The sequence below is a fragment of the Neomonachus schauinslandi genome, chromosome 13 (assembly GCF_002201575.2).
Source record: "Neomonachus schauinslandi chromosome 13, ASM220157v2, whole genome shotgun sequence".
In the NCBI taxonomy this organism is placed as follows: Eukaryota; Metazoa; Chordata; class Mammalia; order Carnivora; family Phocidae; genus Neomonachus; species Neomonachus schauinslandi.
In genome coordinates this window covers 55,972,925-55,988,023 of record NC_058415.1, presented here as the reverse complement: position 1 = coordinate 55,988,023, position 15,099 = coordinate 55,972,925, and the positions used below count along the sequence as shown (strand labels likewise).

General features: G+C 49.6%; 1 protein-coding gene across 2 annotated transcripts in view; it reads left to right on the top strand.

Annotated features, from left to right (window-relative positions):
• Positions 1-1,052: 1,052 nt before the first annotated feature.
• Positions 1,053-15,099, top strand: part of B4GALT1 (beta-1,4-galactosyltransferase 1) — a 54,486-nt gene continuing 40,439 nt past the window's right edge. For both annotated transcript variants that reach the window (XM_044920566.1, XM_021691376.1), the window contains exon 1: positions 1,053-1,725. In XM_044920566.1, the coding sequence (XP_044776501.1) occupies positions 1,308-1,725 (418 nt within the window). In that variant the 5' untranslated portion in view covers positions 1,053-1,307. The remainder of the gene's footprint in view (positions 1,726-15,099) is intronic.

Genomic DNA, 15,099 nt, shown 5'->3' with positions numbered 1-15,099 from the left:
GGGTGAGGTGTCCCTGCTCACTAAGCATCAGGTGTTCCTGAAGAGTGGCCTCTGGGTAAAATTTGAACAGAGCAACTTCAGTGCCTAAGCCTCCCACCCAGACGTGCAAATCAACCAGGGGGCAAATATGTGGTAAATAAAGGTTTTGGAGCCAGAATTCTACCTCTGTCTCTCACTAGCTGTGGGATCTTAGGTAAGCTTCTTAACCTTCCTGAGCCTTGAACTCTTCTATCTGTGAGATAGGGACAATTCCTACTTCCTGGGATTGTGTCTGAGCTCACGTAAACTGTAAACAAAGCTGGCTGCTCTCCTGCAGGCCAGCAAGGGAGTTACTGAGGCTCTTTGCCACCCTCTCACTCAAAGCACGTATCCTCGAGGGGCGGGATGCACTAGAAGAGGCACCCACACACCCAAAACCGAGCTGGGTGGGCCTCTGAGATGCCCCGGGCTGGGCTGCCGTAGGCTGAGCCAGACAAGCGGAGACTCGTGCCCTTTCCCGCGGCGAGAGGGTGAGCGGCGCCTCCTTGCTGGGCCCCCGCATTGGTAGAGGAGTCTGGCCCCGCCAAGGTAGGGGTATCGAAGGTCCCAAAGAATCCCTCCGCGGCTGTCCCACCTCCCTCCCGGTGTTGAAGCCCGTTTCCTGGACAACCTTTCCCCATCCCTCTTCCGGACCCAATCAGGCCTACCGAGGCGCCCTGGCTGGAGCGCCGTCGCGACCCCCAACCCCTCAAGTCAACGACCAGCCGGCTCTCTGCGCCGCCGCGCTGTAGGCCCAGGCCCGTACCCCAGCCCTTCAGCACCGCAGGAAGCGGCGGCGCCTCTCGAGGGCAGCCAGGAGGAGGAGGAGGAAGCGGAGGAGGCGCGGCTCGGTAGCGACCGAAGCCACACGACGAGGGCTCGGGAGGAGGGCGGTGTGGGAACCCGAGCACGCGGCGCGGCGCCCCGGGGAGGCCAGCCGCCCTCGGGACGGCTCCGCCCCCTGCAACTCCCTCCCGAGTCCCCGCCCGCGCGTCGCGGCTCCGCCCCAGAGGCCCCGCCCTCCCGCTCGAGTCCCGAAATCCCCGCTCCAACCGGCGGCCCCGCGCCCGCCCCCACCCGCGCCTCGGGCGCACTTCTGGTCGCTGGGCGGTCGCGCTGGCCGGAGTCTCCGAGTTCCGCCGCCTGCCAGCCGGGGCAGTGCTCCCTCTTCGCTTCCCCTGCGGCCCCTCCCCCAAGCGCCGCGGTCGGGCAGCGCCTGGCCGGCGGCCCGCGGGCGGGCCGCCCCTCCCCGCTGTAGCCCACCCGCCTCTTAAAGCGGCGGCGGGAAGATGAGGTTTCGGGAGCCGCTCCTGGGCGGCAGCGCCGCGATGCCGGGCGCGTCCCTGCAGCGGGCCTGCCGCCTGCTCGTAGCCGTCTGCGCGCTGCATCTTGGCGTCACCCTCGTCTACTACCTGGCGGGCCGCGACTTGAGCCGCCTGCCTCAGCTGGTCGGAGTCCCAACACCGCTGCAGGGCGGCTCGAACGGCGCCGCCGCGATCGAGCAGCCCTCCGGGGAGCTCCGACCCCGAGGGGCCCCGCCGCTGCCGCCTTTGGACGCTTCCTCCGAGCTGCGCTCGGGTCGCGACCCCAGCCCAGAGGCAGACTCTCACTCCGGCCCCGGCTCCGCGAGCAACTTGACTTCGGCCCCGGTGCCCTCCACCACAGCGCTGTCGCTGCTCGCATGCCCTGAGGAGTCCCCACTGCTCGGTAAGGACTCGGGGACTTTCCCGAATTTCCTCGGCGGGGTCCCCTGGACGTTCGCCCGTGCCCTCTTCCAGGATATCCAGCCTCCCAGTTCCGGATCACCGTCCCTAATCCCAGACAGAGGTTCCGGGCTGGATGGCGTGAGAGGGTGGGAGGCGAGTCCTTTTGGATTCACGTTGAAGACTGGGGTGGGGGTGGTACAAGGAAGCCGCGGGCCCCTCTGGCCCCAGGGCCCCAGAACCGGAGAAGGCCTTGTAGACTTCCCTGCTCTGGCTCACGCCTCAAGAAGTTTTGGAGTTTGAGTTTGTTTAGAGCTTGGAGCTGCCTTCGCCTCGCTCACTCTGGTAGGGACCAAGAGGCAGCTCAGAGTAACCCACTCCAGTCTGGGAAACTGATGATGAGGCCTCCAGTGAGGAAGGAAATTGACCTCCCAGTTCACATCCAGTTCACTATCTTGTCTTTCCCTAGAACCACTCTCTCCTGAGTGGGTTAACTTTTCGCGAGCTTTTGGGCGAGTGACTTGTTAACTTCTGGTTTTTCATCAGTTAAATGGGGAAGATAAATGGTACCTAAGTCAGGGTTGTTTGGGAAGATTAGGTGAAACAGTGTAAACAAGTATTTACATTAATGAAGGTAAGCCCTTAATAAATTGTTACTATTGTGTCAAGTTCCTCTTCTGTGTAGATCGCTGCCCTGGGGCCTTCCTACCCTGCTTCCTGCACCTGTAGGTTCCCCGAAACCTATGTGAGCAGAGCCCTCCCAAGGACTGAGGGTGTTTGTAGGAGTACAATGTGTGTACCACAGGGGCTGGAGGGCTAAACTGTAACCAGTCCACACCCAGTTGTTCCTTCCAGGGAGAAGCTTGGAGTCTCAGGTGTCTTGCCCAGGTGATCGGAAGGGTGGCCACCAGCCTGCTGGGAGCTTGAGAGGGTGGGTTTGCGTTCCTCCTGTCCGGAGGAGGCTGGGCGGTTCCCTGCCGGCAGAACGTTTCCTTGACATGTGATCTCCACAGGCCGTCAGGCCCAGGCGGCCACAGGTTGTTCCCAAGATTATCATACTGGTGGCTGCTCATTTTTTAATGCCAGAGTTTAGAGATTGTTGTTCTAAGTGAGGGGCCCTGGCAGGAGGGCAGGCATCCTGCCAGTAGGAACTCTGTCACCTTCCCGCAAAACCCTGGCAGAGCAGGCCTTCTACATGCTCTTGCTCAATTTCTCCAATAATTACTTCAGTATTTTCATATCAAGTTTAGGAGGAAGCTCTTGGAATTGGTCAGACATGAGTTGTGGAAATAAGGGGACTTTTTTTTTTTAAAGCAGAAAATTGAATCCCTTTGGACTTGGTGGTTAGTCTGAGAAGCAGACTAGTCTTATAAAATAAAGTTGAATATTTGCCCTGCTGTTAAGTGTCTGGCCTCAAGCATCTTACAGAGTTTTTCACAGTCTGTGTCTTGTATGTAAAATGGGGTTGTTGGTGTTTAACTCGGTTATTTTTAGGGCTAAGTGAGATTGTGTACATTAAGTACATGGCAAATAGGACTTGGGACTTGAGTTCCATTTTCTCAGACTCCTGTGGAGGTGGCTCTGAACAGCAGAGAGAAAGGGGGAAGAGAGAGATAAGTCCCCAGAACCCAGAGAGGCCAGTTTTCATGTTTTTGTTTTTAATTGTTGCCTAGATGTTTATGCAGAAAAAAGAGAAATTAGCAAATTAAAGTGCCCCAAAGTTCATTAGATTGGTATTTGAGGTATAAGGTCTTCTCAGTGAAGTTCGAGGGCCCATGGTGCTTTGTTTTTGTTTTGCGACGGTGTTCCTAATGCTTGGTGACCGGTTACTGGTATTTCTGAGCTGAATTTTGAATTGGCAGCGTGAAGGCACTTCCTGAGAGATAACATTTGGAGGGTGAGGAGAGGCCCTGGGTCTTCTCTAGCTTGGCCCCTTTAGTGTGACACGCATGGAACCGTGATGTTTGGGCTGCTGCTGTGTAGGTCCCACAAAGTGAAGGTGGCAGGTTTTTCTTCATTTTAATTGAGCCCTTAGGTTTGAGTGGTTGGGTCAGCTCTCTGAATGGGGGCTCCTGGCTGAGAGGGGGTCTCGAGGAGGCTGAAAGTCTCTCTAGGAGTGTGTGGGTTGGGGGGAATTGAGCCCATCTGTTCATCTGAGCAGGTGTCAATCAAAGCCCCTGCGGGGTGGTTTTGAGGTTGATGGGAGAAAGCATCCGTGGGGTTTAGAACTGTGGCCTTTTCACTACTTGCAGTTCCTTTCCTTGACTTGGCTCTACTTTCTGGTGTCCAGGGGTCTGGGCCAGACACTGTGATAAGCTCCTATTTGGTACGTGGAGGGCAATGGGCATGCCCTTCCCTGGAGGAGCCAGACACCAGACCGGGCTGTTGATGGTGTCTGTTTGATCTCTCATGGGTTGTCAGAGCCTTGGATAGACTTCAGAAAGACTTGGGCTTGAATCCTGCCTCTGTCTAGTCTTTGTGACATAAGGCAGGTTGCAGTGTGTTGAGCCATTCATTGTAGGCCCTGCCTCAGGATCCCCCGGTGGGCTAGTGGGAGGCCTTCAGGAGTAGGGACTGCAGTGGGGGAGGTGGGCCTTTCCTGAGTATTCCTCCAAGTTCCCGGGGGAGTTCTCCCAGAAAGTTCAGGCCTGCAGGCACTGTCCTCTTGGCCCTCAGGCTGTGTAGCATCTAGTCCACGTAACGCGGTCACAAGGCTCCCTTTCCTGGCTGCCTGGGTGTTCGACCTGGGAGGAGCAGCGGTCTTGCATTTTCTTTTCCTGGAATGTTCGTCTCTGCTCAGATTTGGTGGCAACTCAACGTGACTTGACTGGTGCTGGCCTTGGCGCTGCCAGCCCAGAGAGGGGCTAGGTGGAAGGTGGGCAGGACCTTAAGTTGGACTGGTTAGGGGAGGCAGGACTGACCTGGGGGCTCAACTGGGGCCTGGTACAGCTGCTACAGTCCCCTCAAGGGTGTATGGGGTGTGGGGGGTGAGTATAGGACTGCTTAAACCCAGAGGCTTCCTTTGCCCATCTATGCTTTGAAGAGATCCTCTTCATTTGTTCAAACGACTCTAATCTAGAGGTGGGCACCAGAGAGCCATGGGCACCTGGACCAGCAAACAGCCACCATAGGTAGCCAGGGTCCTGGGAGAGCACTTGTCCATGAGTCAACTTCCCCAGCTTTTGTGGGGGCTGTTAACCAAGCTTCTGTAGTGGTTTGTGCCCTTGGGAAGACAAAGCACTATCTGCGTCCCTGCTGGCTCTCAGCTCTCAGGTGTTTTTCCACCAGCATGCTATCCCCCTCTCCCCCTTCTCACATATTCACACATGTGGACACAAGCAGGCTGCCCAGGACAAAATGTACTTTGAGGACATCTGTCCCAGCCCTCAGCTTGGGGAAGGGCTCTCTCTCCCCTTTGAGTCTTGGAGCCTCATCACTTTCTGGCTTGGGGTAGAGCCTCATCCTCAGAGTTGGGGAAGGTACGGGGAGCCTCCCCTTGTCCAGGTCTTTAACTCTGGGAGATTATGTAGCTAGTACTTTAAACTAGTTTGTCCTGTTGTTTTTCCTTGGGAAAGTAGTTTATTGGCAAATACAAAGATACACCTTCTTGTCTAACAGTCTGAGATTGAGAAATACCCTCTATGACTATTGGGCTTGCTTCCTTCCACTCAGCCTGATGGTGGCAGGAGTGATTCCTACCTGTTGCAGTCTGTCCCAGACTCAGCAAGCATAGAAGCCTCCACCTTATGGACCAGGTGGACACTCCCTGGGGCATGGGGAGCAGAGAGTCAAATGTGGGATTGGATTCAAACTGCAGCATCTTGGACCCATAGCATCCCAGGATGGGACTGTCTAGTTCCCTGGCCTCATCCCTCATTGTGCTGGGGCTGGAACTCGGGTATCCTGCTTCCCAGCCCAGTGTTCTTCCTTGAGGTTATTGCCCAGTAGACACCTAGTGCAGAGGCTCAGAGCAGGCTAATATGACCTAGAGTTTGAGAGGATCCTTGCTAGGTATGTCTGTCTGTCCACCTGAAAGCTGGCCTGGACATCCTTGATGGCTAAAACATCTGGTAACTTCATTCATTTAGTTCCCACGATGCACCTGTCCTGTGCTGGGTACTAGAGCTGCAAAGAGGAAGATGACACAATGCCTCTTCTTTAAGAACAGTCCAGGCAGAGGAGGCATAATTAAACTGTGCTGATGTCATTTAGGGAAACTAAAATGTGTGTGTGTTTAGTCTCTCCCTCTCCTATCCATCCCACCTTTTCTTCCTTTCTTCCTTCTTTCTTTCTCTTATTCAGAAAACTAGAGTTGATATCAAAGTTCTTCAGTCCTGGTTTTGGTTGTTTCTGTAATTTCTGAAGCCTCAAATTAGCTCTGTTGAGTAATCTGTACCTTGCTGCTTTATAATGACTGTTACGAGACATCAGCAGCCATATGGTCTTTGGGTAGCAGCAGGGTAGGGATTTCCAGGCTGGGACTAGACTAATTTATGGGTTGGGAACGACAGGACAGTTAATGCTCAGGCAATCCCTGCCTTTCTGTGGATTTCACCCAGGGAATCTTCTGGGCTTTGGGGGCAGGTCTGGGAGGCTCATCCTCTTTGGGCTTAGCTGGGCTCTGGGTGTGTATGAAAGTGGCCCAGTCTCCCTCTCTTGCTGTCTCTCTCTGTCAAATAAATAAATAAAATCTTAAAAAAAAGAAAGAAAGAAAGAAAGCGGCCCAGTCGTCCTGTGGCCAAGTTAAACCTAGTGATTTCTTCCTTGCTTGCATACCCAGTGCCTCCAATGCCATCTTCACTATTCAGTGTTCCCTGCCTGCTCCTGACAAGAAGCAGAGACTGGAATTCTGCTTGTAATAATATCCACCTGGAAATTCCAGTTATTCTTATCTGGTTAAGTGGCAATCCATTTGTCCTAAAACAGATGGATTGCCCTTGCAGCTTAAATCCTGTGGGTCCTGGCACTGTGGCCATTTTACACTTGGCTCTGGCAACGCCCAGGGTGGTCTGGGCAATGAGGTCACTGTAAAGGCCAGCGAGCCAGACCCTAACTCCTGGGGGAGTTCACCAGGCATGGGATTGTGAGTGTTCCTAGGAGCTGGACTGTGGCTGTGATTGTAAAGGCCCCAGTTGTGGGGGTCTCTGTGCTTATGTGGGCCTACGCGGGTCACCAGTTTGGGGAGAGATTGCAGATCCTGTTGTGAAGGTCAAAACGTCCAGGTTCGAAGGTCATGGTGGCTTAAGGTCAGGGGATAGGGTCCGGTTGGGAGCTGGTTCTGAGTGGACGTGGCCTAAAGGGATTCGTCCTTAGAAGGCAGAAGGGCTGAGTCACACACTCAGTGTTTCAGGTTCCACTTTCCAGCCTGGCCTCGGCCCGCCCCTTCCCTACACAAATGAAGGCCAGGAGATATATAATTGGCCGTTGCTGAATTCTTTGGCAGTGAATTTAATGTCTGGTCTGGGTGTGTTATGTAGCTGCTTCCCTTTCCCCTGCCACCCCTCCAAAGCCCCTCACGAAGTCCAGAGAGAGGGAAGGAGTAGCTTCCATGGAATGCTGCAGGCTAGGGCTGTGGGTCTTTGCTTTTTCCTGTATTTTTTTTGTAAAAAGTAATGCAGGCTTATTGAAAATAACTTAAAAAGGTAAAAGAGGTAGAAAGGCACGCCTGTATTCCTTTCACCTAGAGGAAACATGTTGGCGTATCTCCTGCTAATCTTTTTCTTGTACATATTTAAGACTATAGATGAACAGATAGATTGGTATAGATAGACATAGATAGCCTGGTATCCAGCATTTGTCACTTAAGATTCTTTCTCACGAGCTTGGTCCTACACTTTTAAAAACCCCAAAAGCTGTGTCATTCTGTCAGCTGAATATGCTATAACTTTATTTTTTCAGTTGTTGTTGAACACACACACACACACACACACGTAGTTTTTGTTTTTTCTTAGTGGCCCTCTGAGGCTTGTGCATAAAGCATTGCATTTTCTGGATTGTTTCTCGAGTAGAGTTTTCTAAAAAGGGAAAAAAAGGGTGAATGCTTTTTGAGAAGAGCTAGGTTTTAAAACCAGTTTAAAAAAGATAGACCCATTCAAAATTACAGGTTTACTTAGTGCTGGCAGAGGAGTATCATTTATTGCTGAATGAAGGATGTGTCTAGAATTCTGATTAAAAAGGAAACTAGGTGCAGGAAGTGCCTGGGGCAGGGGCAGAGGGCCAAGCTGTAGGATGGACACTTGGGATCAGACTGAGCAGAAATCTGTTGTTAACAGAAGCAGTGGGGGTGATGCCCTAGGAGTCTGCTTTCTCAGTAACTTCTCCATTTGTCTCCTTAGCTGCCAAGTCCCTGGGCTAGGCTTGTGTGGACTGTGGCCCTGGGGCCGTGGTGCTGGGGAGACACCAGCTAGCTAAGCTGGTGCAGTTGACATGACTGACTGTTTCCACGGAGCCGCCCGGAAACACGCTAGCAAATCGGACTGTGAAACCAATAGCACAGTGAGATCTGGGGAGGGGCCCTGAAGTGAGACCCTATAGGTTTCCAGGAATTGCTTTTGAGAGAAGCCTCAGAGAGCATTAGAGCCCAGCGCTCAGTTGGGACTGGTTCAGGTGGTCTGAGCAATCTAGTCTCAGGCCATTAGGCTAGGCTCTTCCCAAGATGTCATTGCACTTGGAAATTATTCCACTTTGATTGCCCTCACCGGATCTACATTCTCCCTTTCTGAGGGACACTTGGGCTTTGGGACTCTGCCAGGGGTCATTTGGCACAGAGTCTGGGGATCCGTGGGGAGGCTGTGCTGAGGGAAGTGGCGGGGTCATGTCAGACCAGCACGACCAGTATGGTATGAGGTCAGGTTCCTTCCTGTCCCACCTCATGGGTCTGGAGGTCATGGGGAGGGGCCCTGGCAGGGGGTTCACTAATTGCCTGACCCCATGACCGTGTGCATTTAAAAAATGCCTTTAAAAGTTTCCTTAAGGGGCCCCTGGGTGGCTCAGCTGTTAAGCGTCTGCCTTTGGCTCAGGTCATGATCCCAGGGTCCTGGAGCCCCTGGGATCGAGCCCCACATTGGGTTCCCTGCTCGGCCGGAGGCCTGCTTCTCCCTCTCCTGCTCCCCCTGCTTATGTTCCCTCTCTCGCTGCCTCTCTCTCTGTCAAATAAGTAAATAAAATCTTAAAAAAAAAAAATTTCCTTAAAAGTTTCTTCCTGTTTTGCATAATGTCCTTTTGCCTTTGACATCCTGAAAGTGCAGAGCTGTCGTTAGTGTCTCAGGCCACCCTGCCGCCACCAGCTTGAAAAAACAGAATAGGACTCCAAGCTAAGGGTGGGTGTAGGGAAAATGGTATTTGCATCATAGCAGCTTGGTGACTTGGCGCTGAGGTGTTAGGTAGCTCCTGGCATTCAGATGAGTATAAAGGCAGCCTGGGCATGGCCACTGCCTGGCTGAGAATGGGTAGACCTGAGTCTTCACCCCAAGTCAGGAGGAGCCCTAAGGAAGTGGGTGAATGAAGACTGATTTGCTCACTCAGCAAGCTTTTGTTGGTAACCACAGTATCTGAAGCATGGGAGATAGACATGAACAAGGGCTCAGCAGTGGACAGACCCTGGCAATATGGTGTAGTCAGAAAGGGGAAGTGTGGGTGTCCCCAGGGCACTGGGAAGGTGCAGAGAACCAGATGGGTGATCTGGGCTAGGTCCAGACTCAAAATGAAGGGCCTCTCTTCCAACACTGATTCTAGCATCTCTGTGTTTCTCAGTGTGTCTGAACAGTCTCCCTGGTTGGGAAGGGCAGGGGTCTACTGCTGAACGCAGCCTGTAATTTCCTCTGGTTGCTGTCACATGGGAAGAAGGCCATGGCTGCTGTCCCAGCTGCTGCATGCAGTCACCAGCCGGGCAGGAGAGGACAGGAAGTGGGAGGCAGAGTGAAAGGAAGATAATGGAAGAGAGAAGGTGGTGCAGAAGGGGCTGTGCTGGACAGGGGAAAGCTGAAGATAGCTAGACTGAGGGCCTGAAGGAGAGAAGGCGAAGGGAGAGGGAGGTACAGAACCAGGGGGTTTGTGGTCTGCAGGGGGTAGGGGCAAGCCTCAAAGGCCACTGGTGTGAGAATTCCGTGTTCTGGTCCTTCTCCTAACTCATTCCATCATTTTGGGCAAGTCCCAACTCTATTGGTCCCTCTTTCCCTCTCTGAAGTTTGAGTGGGTTGGACCTGTTGGTCTTTAGTGCTCTTCCTTCTCTTCCTCCCGAAGTCTGGATTGGTATGGGGGAAATCCTGGTCATATCTGCAGCATGAAAGGGCTCTGAAATTCCCTGTGAAGCACACTACCCACTGGCTAGCTGTGTGATATGGGAGAGATGTTTTCCTTTCAGTGCCTCAGTGCTCTCACCTGTAAAATGGGGATAACAATAGTGTCTACCTCATAGATGTTGTAAGATTTAGGTAGTAGGCATAAAAAGGCCTAAAACAGTGCCTAACACTGAATAAGCTCTGAATATATGTTATCTATTATTGGTAGCACTGATAGTTCTTATTTGTGAAGATTTTGGTGTTTGCTTGTAGGATTTCTTCCTTTTTTCTCTTTTTTAGTTGAAAATACATCACCACATTAAATATTTTAAAAAATACAATTCTGCTGTTTACCATTGTAATGAAACATATGCCTACCACTGTAACAAAACTTGACAAGACTTTCTAAATACATACATACTTTACTCTGTTGTAATTGTAGTGTGAAACTATTCTGCATTCTGTTCATTTCATTCAACGCTATCTTAAACTGGTATGTTATTCATAATTATCCTAATTATCTTTTCAAGCTGCTATCTAAAATCCTTATGCAGGAGTGCCTGGGTGACTCAGTTGGTTAAGCATCCAGTCGGATTTTGGCTCATGTCATGATCTCAGGGTGATGAGATCAAGCCCCACGTAGGGCTCCCCACTTACCAGGGAGTCTGCTTGAGATTCTTTCTCTCCTTCTCCTACTGCCCCTCTTCCCTCAAATAAATAAATAGATATATAAATCTTTAAAAAAATTAAATCCTTACCGATATTTCCTTAGCATTCAGTGTTCCAGGTTTCTCCATCATGGTCATTGTTTTTTTTGTTTGTTTGTTTTGTTTTGTTTTAAAATCATAGATAATCTTGAACATTTTCTCTTATGCTTTGCTTTTTGCTTCAGTTGAATTATTTCCTTGGGATAAATTTCTAGAGAGGAATTAGGCTAAGGGAGATAGTCACCTTTATGACATTGGTTCACATTGCCACTTTGCTTTCCAGGAGGGTTGGAATAATCCACAAGCCCTAAACTGTAAATTCCTGGCCTAGAGATATTGGCTTTTAAACAATGTGGATACCTAGGGGAAGTCAGATCCATCTGGAGTCTCACATTGACACTCCCAGCTTGTGTGTATGTGTGTGCGTTAAGTTCCTTGTATAAGGCACTGCACCCAACTTGGACTTGAGGTTCTTCCTCTACGCCATTGTGTCTGGGAGTTCCTGCTGAGGTATATCCACCAAGGAGTCTTACTGGTGGCTCTTTCAATACTTCCTGTACCTTTGCCAAAGAGTTGATTTACACAAGGTAAGAAACTTTCCTCCTTCCTTTATTTGTGGAGCCAAAGCTGTAGAATGGGGGCAGACCCTGGCTTTATAAGCCTGGCTTCAAAATGGTGTTGGTCCTAACATAATATAATAACAAACAAACAAAATAAAACAAAACAAACACAAAAAGCAAAATGGTGTTAGTCTAAAACTTTGTGGGTTGATGTCTGGAAGTACCATATGCAGCCATCCACAGAAACTGTGTTCGGTTCTGACGGGCTGGCCTGGGCACCTGACCACCTAACCCATGTGGATCAACTCCAGTCTGACGACCCTGATTGAGGGGATCCAGAAATGAGGCCCAAAGGAAGGACTTAAATTATGTTGGGTAAAAATAAGTTGATCGATGGCTGGGAATCGCCAGTTCTGCCTCTATGGCCACCCCCTTCACATGCCTCTTTTGTAGATAGACAGGAGCCTGCTGACGTCCATAAGTAGTACAATGACTTTGGCGCCAGTGATTTCAGTGGCCAGAGGTTTACAAATTAAGCAGATGGGGTGCATTCAACTTGTGACAGCTGCTACTTTCATCTCACAGCCCCTCTTGTCCTCTTCTGCCAAGTTCCGCAGCACTCAGCTGTGATTTAACAAGGTGCTCCCTGGATGTATTTGCAGTCAGGCCAGAGCTGTTGTCTAGCATATTGTTCCTGGGGTGCCCAGGGCAATACTTTCTTCCTGTGTAGAATGGGGAGATAATTCTTACCTCAAGGGCTTGATAAGAGGATTGAATGAGATGAGGTATGTGGTGATGTCAGTGTTCTGTTCTTTTGTTCGATGTCTAACCCATTCCCTTGGGTGCAGAAGACATACACTCAACATAGTAGGCTGCAGAGTAAAATTTTCTCCAAATGCGGGTTGTTGTTGTTGTTGTTGTTTTCCATCTGCCCTGGGGCAGAGTTAAGAGGATAAGGGAGAGGTGTGAGGCTGTAACCACAACTTAGGGATAGGGTTTAGCCTGGAGCCAGGGTTTGGCGGAGACTGTGGCCTGCCTCGATGAGGAGACCTACCCCAGGCCACAAGGAGGCCTCCATCTTGTTGAATCCACACCACTGGGAGCTGGGAGTGAGTGTTGCCACGCGCCAGGCGCGCCAGGATTCTGTGGTGCTCCACAGCCTTCCCTTCGCCAGGTGGACATTTTTTGTCCATGTCCTGGGGAGAGGCCATCATAGAGTATAGAAAATTGAATGGAGGGAGCATTGGATGTGTCATGGAGTCTCAGGGGACAAGAAGAGATGTGTTAAGAAGGGAGGTGGGGGGAGGGGGCAGCCCGGGGTGCCCAGTGACCTAAGCTTGGTGTGTTATTAGGACAACTTAGGCAGAGGCCTGTAGATAGCCTGTCTTGTAAAAAAGTAAGAAATATTGATTTGTAGTTCTTTTTTTTTTCAGCTTTATTAAAATATATTAAAGATTTATTTATTTGAGAGAGAGAGAGAGAGTGCACACGCACGCACAAACTGGAAGAGGGGCAGAGAGAGAGAGGGAGAGAGAATCCCAAGCCAACTCCCTCCTAAGTGTGGAGCCCAACTCAGGGCTCGATCCCGGGACCCTGAGATCATGACCTGAGCCGAAATCAGGAGTCAGATGCTTAACCGGCTGAGCCACCCACCCACTGCACAGCATTATTAAGGTATAATTGACAAATAAATGAATTGTAGTTCTCTTTATTGTGATGTCTTTGTCGGATGTTGGTATCAAGGTAGTACTGCCTCATAGAATGAGCAGTACTACCCTCCTCTTCCCAATTTTAGGGAGAGCTGGTGAAAGATTTGTATTCTTCTTCAGATATCTGTTAAAATTCACCAGTGAGGCCATCTGAGCCTGGGTGTTTCTTTGTGGGAAGCTATCTGATTACTAACTCAGATTCTTGTTGCATGTCTATTCAGATTTTCTGTTTATTCTTCAGTCAGTTCTGGTAGTTTGTGTCTTCCTAGGGATTTGTCTTCTTCACCTAAGCCACCTAATTCATTGGCATACAGTTTTTCACAGTATCCCCCGGGGATCCTGTTTGTTTCTCTAAGGTTGGTAGGGGTGTTTCCTCTTTCATTCCTGATTTTGGTAATTTGAGTCTTCTCTCTTTTTTTTTCTAGCCACAAGTATGTCATTTTTGTTGATCTTTTCAAGGAACCAGCTTTTGGTTCACTGATCTTTATTGTTTTTCTGTTCTCTATTTCATTAATTTCTGCTCTAATCTTTATTATTTTGTTCCTTCTGCTTGTTTTAGGTTCAGTTTGCTCCTCTTTTTCCAATGTCTTAAGGTGGAAGGTTAGGTTGTTATTGATTTGACATCTAAAGGCCATATACTTTTTTTTTTTAAAACATTTTAATTTATTTATTTGAGAGAAAGAGAGAGAGCGGGGGGGGGGGGTGGGTGGCGCAGAGAGAGAGGGAGAAGCAGACTCCCCACCGAGCAGGGAGTGTGATGCAGGGCTCGATCCCAGCACATTGGGATCATGACCTGAGCCAAAGGTCAGGTCCAGCTTAACCAGCTGAACCACCCAGGTGCCCCTAAAGGCCATATACTTTTAACGTTTTTTTTTTTTAATTAAAGATTTTATTTATTTATTTGTCATGGAGAGAGAGGACAAGCAGGGGAAGTGGCAGGCAGAGGGAGAAGCAGACTTCCTGCTGAGCAAGGAGCCTGACATGGGACTCGATCCCAGGACCCCAGGATCATGACCTGAGCCGAAGGCAGATACCTAACCGACTGAGCCACCCAGGCATCCCTACTTTCAACATTTCATAGATGCTGTCAAATTGCCCTCCAATTTGTGCTCATCAGCAGTGTTTGAGAAATGCCTGTTTCCCACATTTATGCCAGTTAGCAGTCTTTTTACATTTGCCAATGTGATGATCAAATGTGGTATCTTGTTTTAACTAGTTTCTTTGACTACTGATGATGTTGACCAAACTTTCATGTATTCGTTACGTTGGCCATTTGTATTTCTTCTGTAAATTACTTGTTAATATTTTTACCCATTTTTCTTTTAAGATTTATTTATTTATTTGAGAGAGAGAAAGTGCGTGCATGCATGCGAGCAGGGGAAGGGGCAGAGGGAGAGGGAAAGAATCTCCAGCAGACTCTGTGCTGAGAGTGGAGCCCGGTGTGGGGCTTGATCTCAAGACCCTGAGATCATGACATGAGCTGAAATCAAGAGTTGGATGTTTAACCTACTGAGCCACCCATTTTTCTATTAGTTTTTTAAAATAGGTTTGGAGGAGCTTTTAATATTATGGATATTACTCCTTTATTATATATTGTTTGCAGATATGGCCTGTCACTTATCTTTTAACTTTATCTCTGGTATCTTTGACCATACAGAAATTTCAAATTTTTATATATTTAAATCTGTCTTTTCCTTTATGGCTTCAAGTTATTTTTGCACTCAGGAAGATCTTCATCCCAAGATTATGAAATTTTTCTTCTGTATTCTCTTCTAAGCTGGTTCTTTAACATTTTTTTAAGATTTTATTTATTTTTCAACAGAGAGAGAGACAGCGAGAGAGACAAGCAAGGGGAGTGGGAGAGGGAGAAGCAGGCTTCCCACTGAGCAGGTAGCCTGATGTGGGACTCGATCCCAGGACCCTGGGATCATGACCTGAGCTGAAGGCAGACGCTTAACGACTGAGCCACCCAGGCACCCTGGTTCTTTAACATTTTATTTCTGACAGTAAAAGATGAACAGAATCACTGTTCAACCCTCATGTGTTGCAAGAAACCTTATATCATACCCAAAAGGCCCTTTGAGGTCTCAGCCTCTTCTTCCAAATCTATCACTGATGCTGGT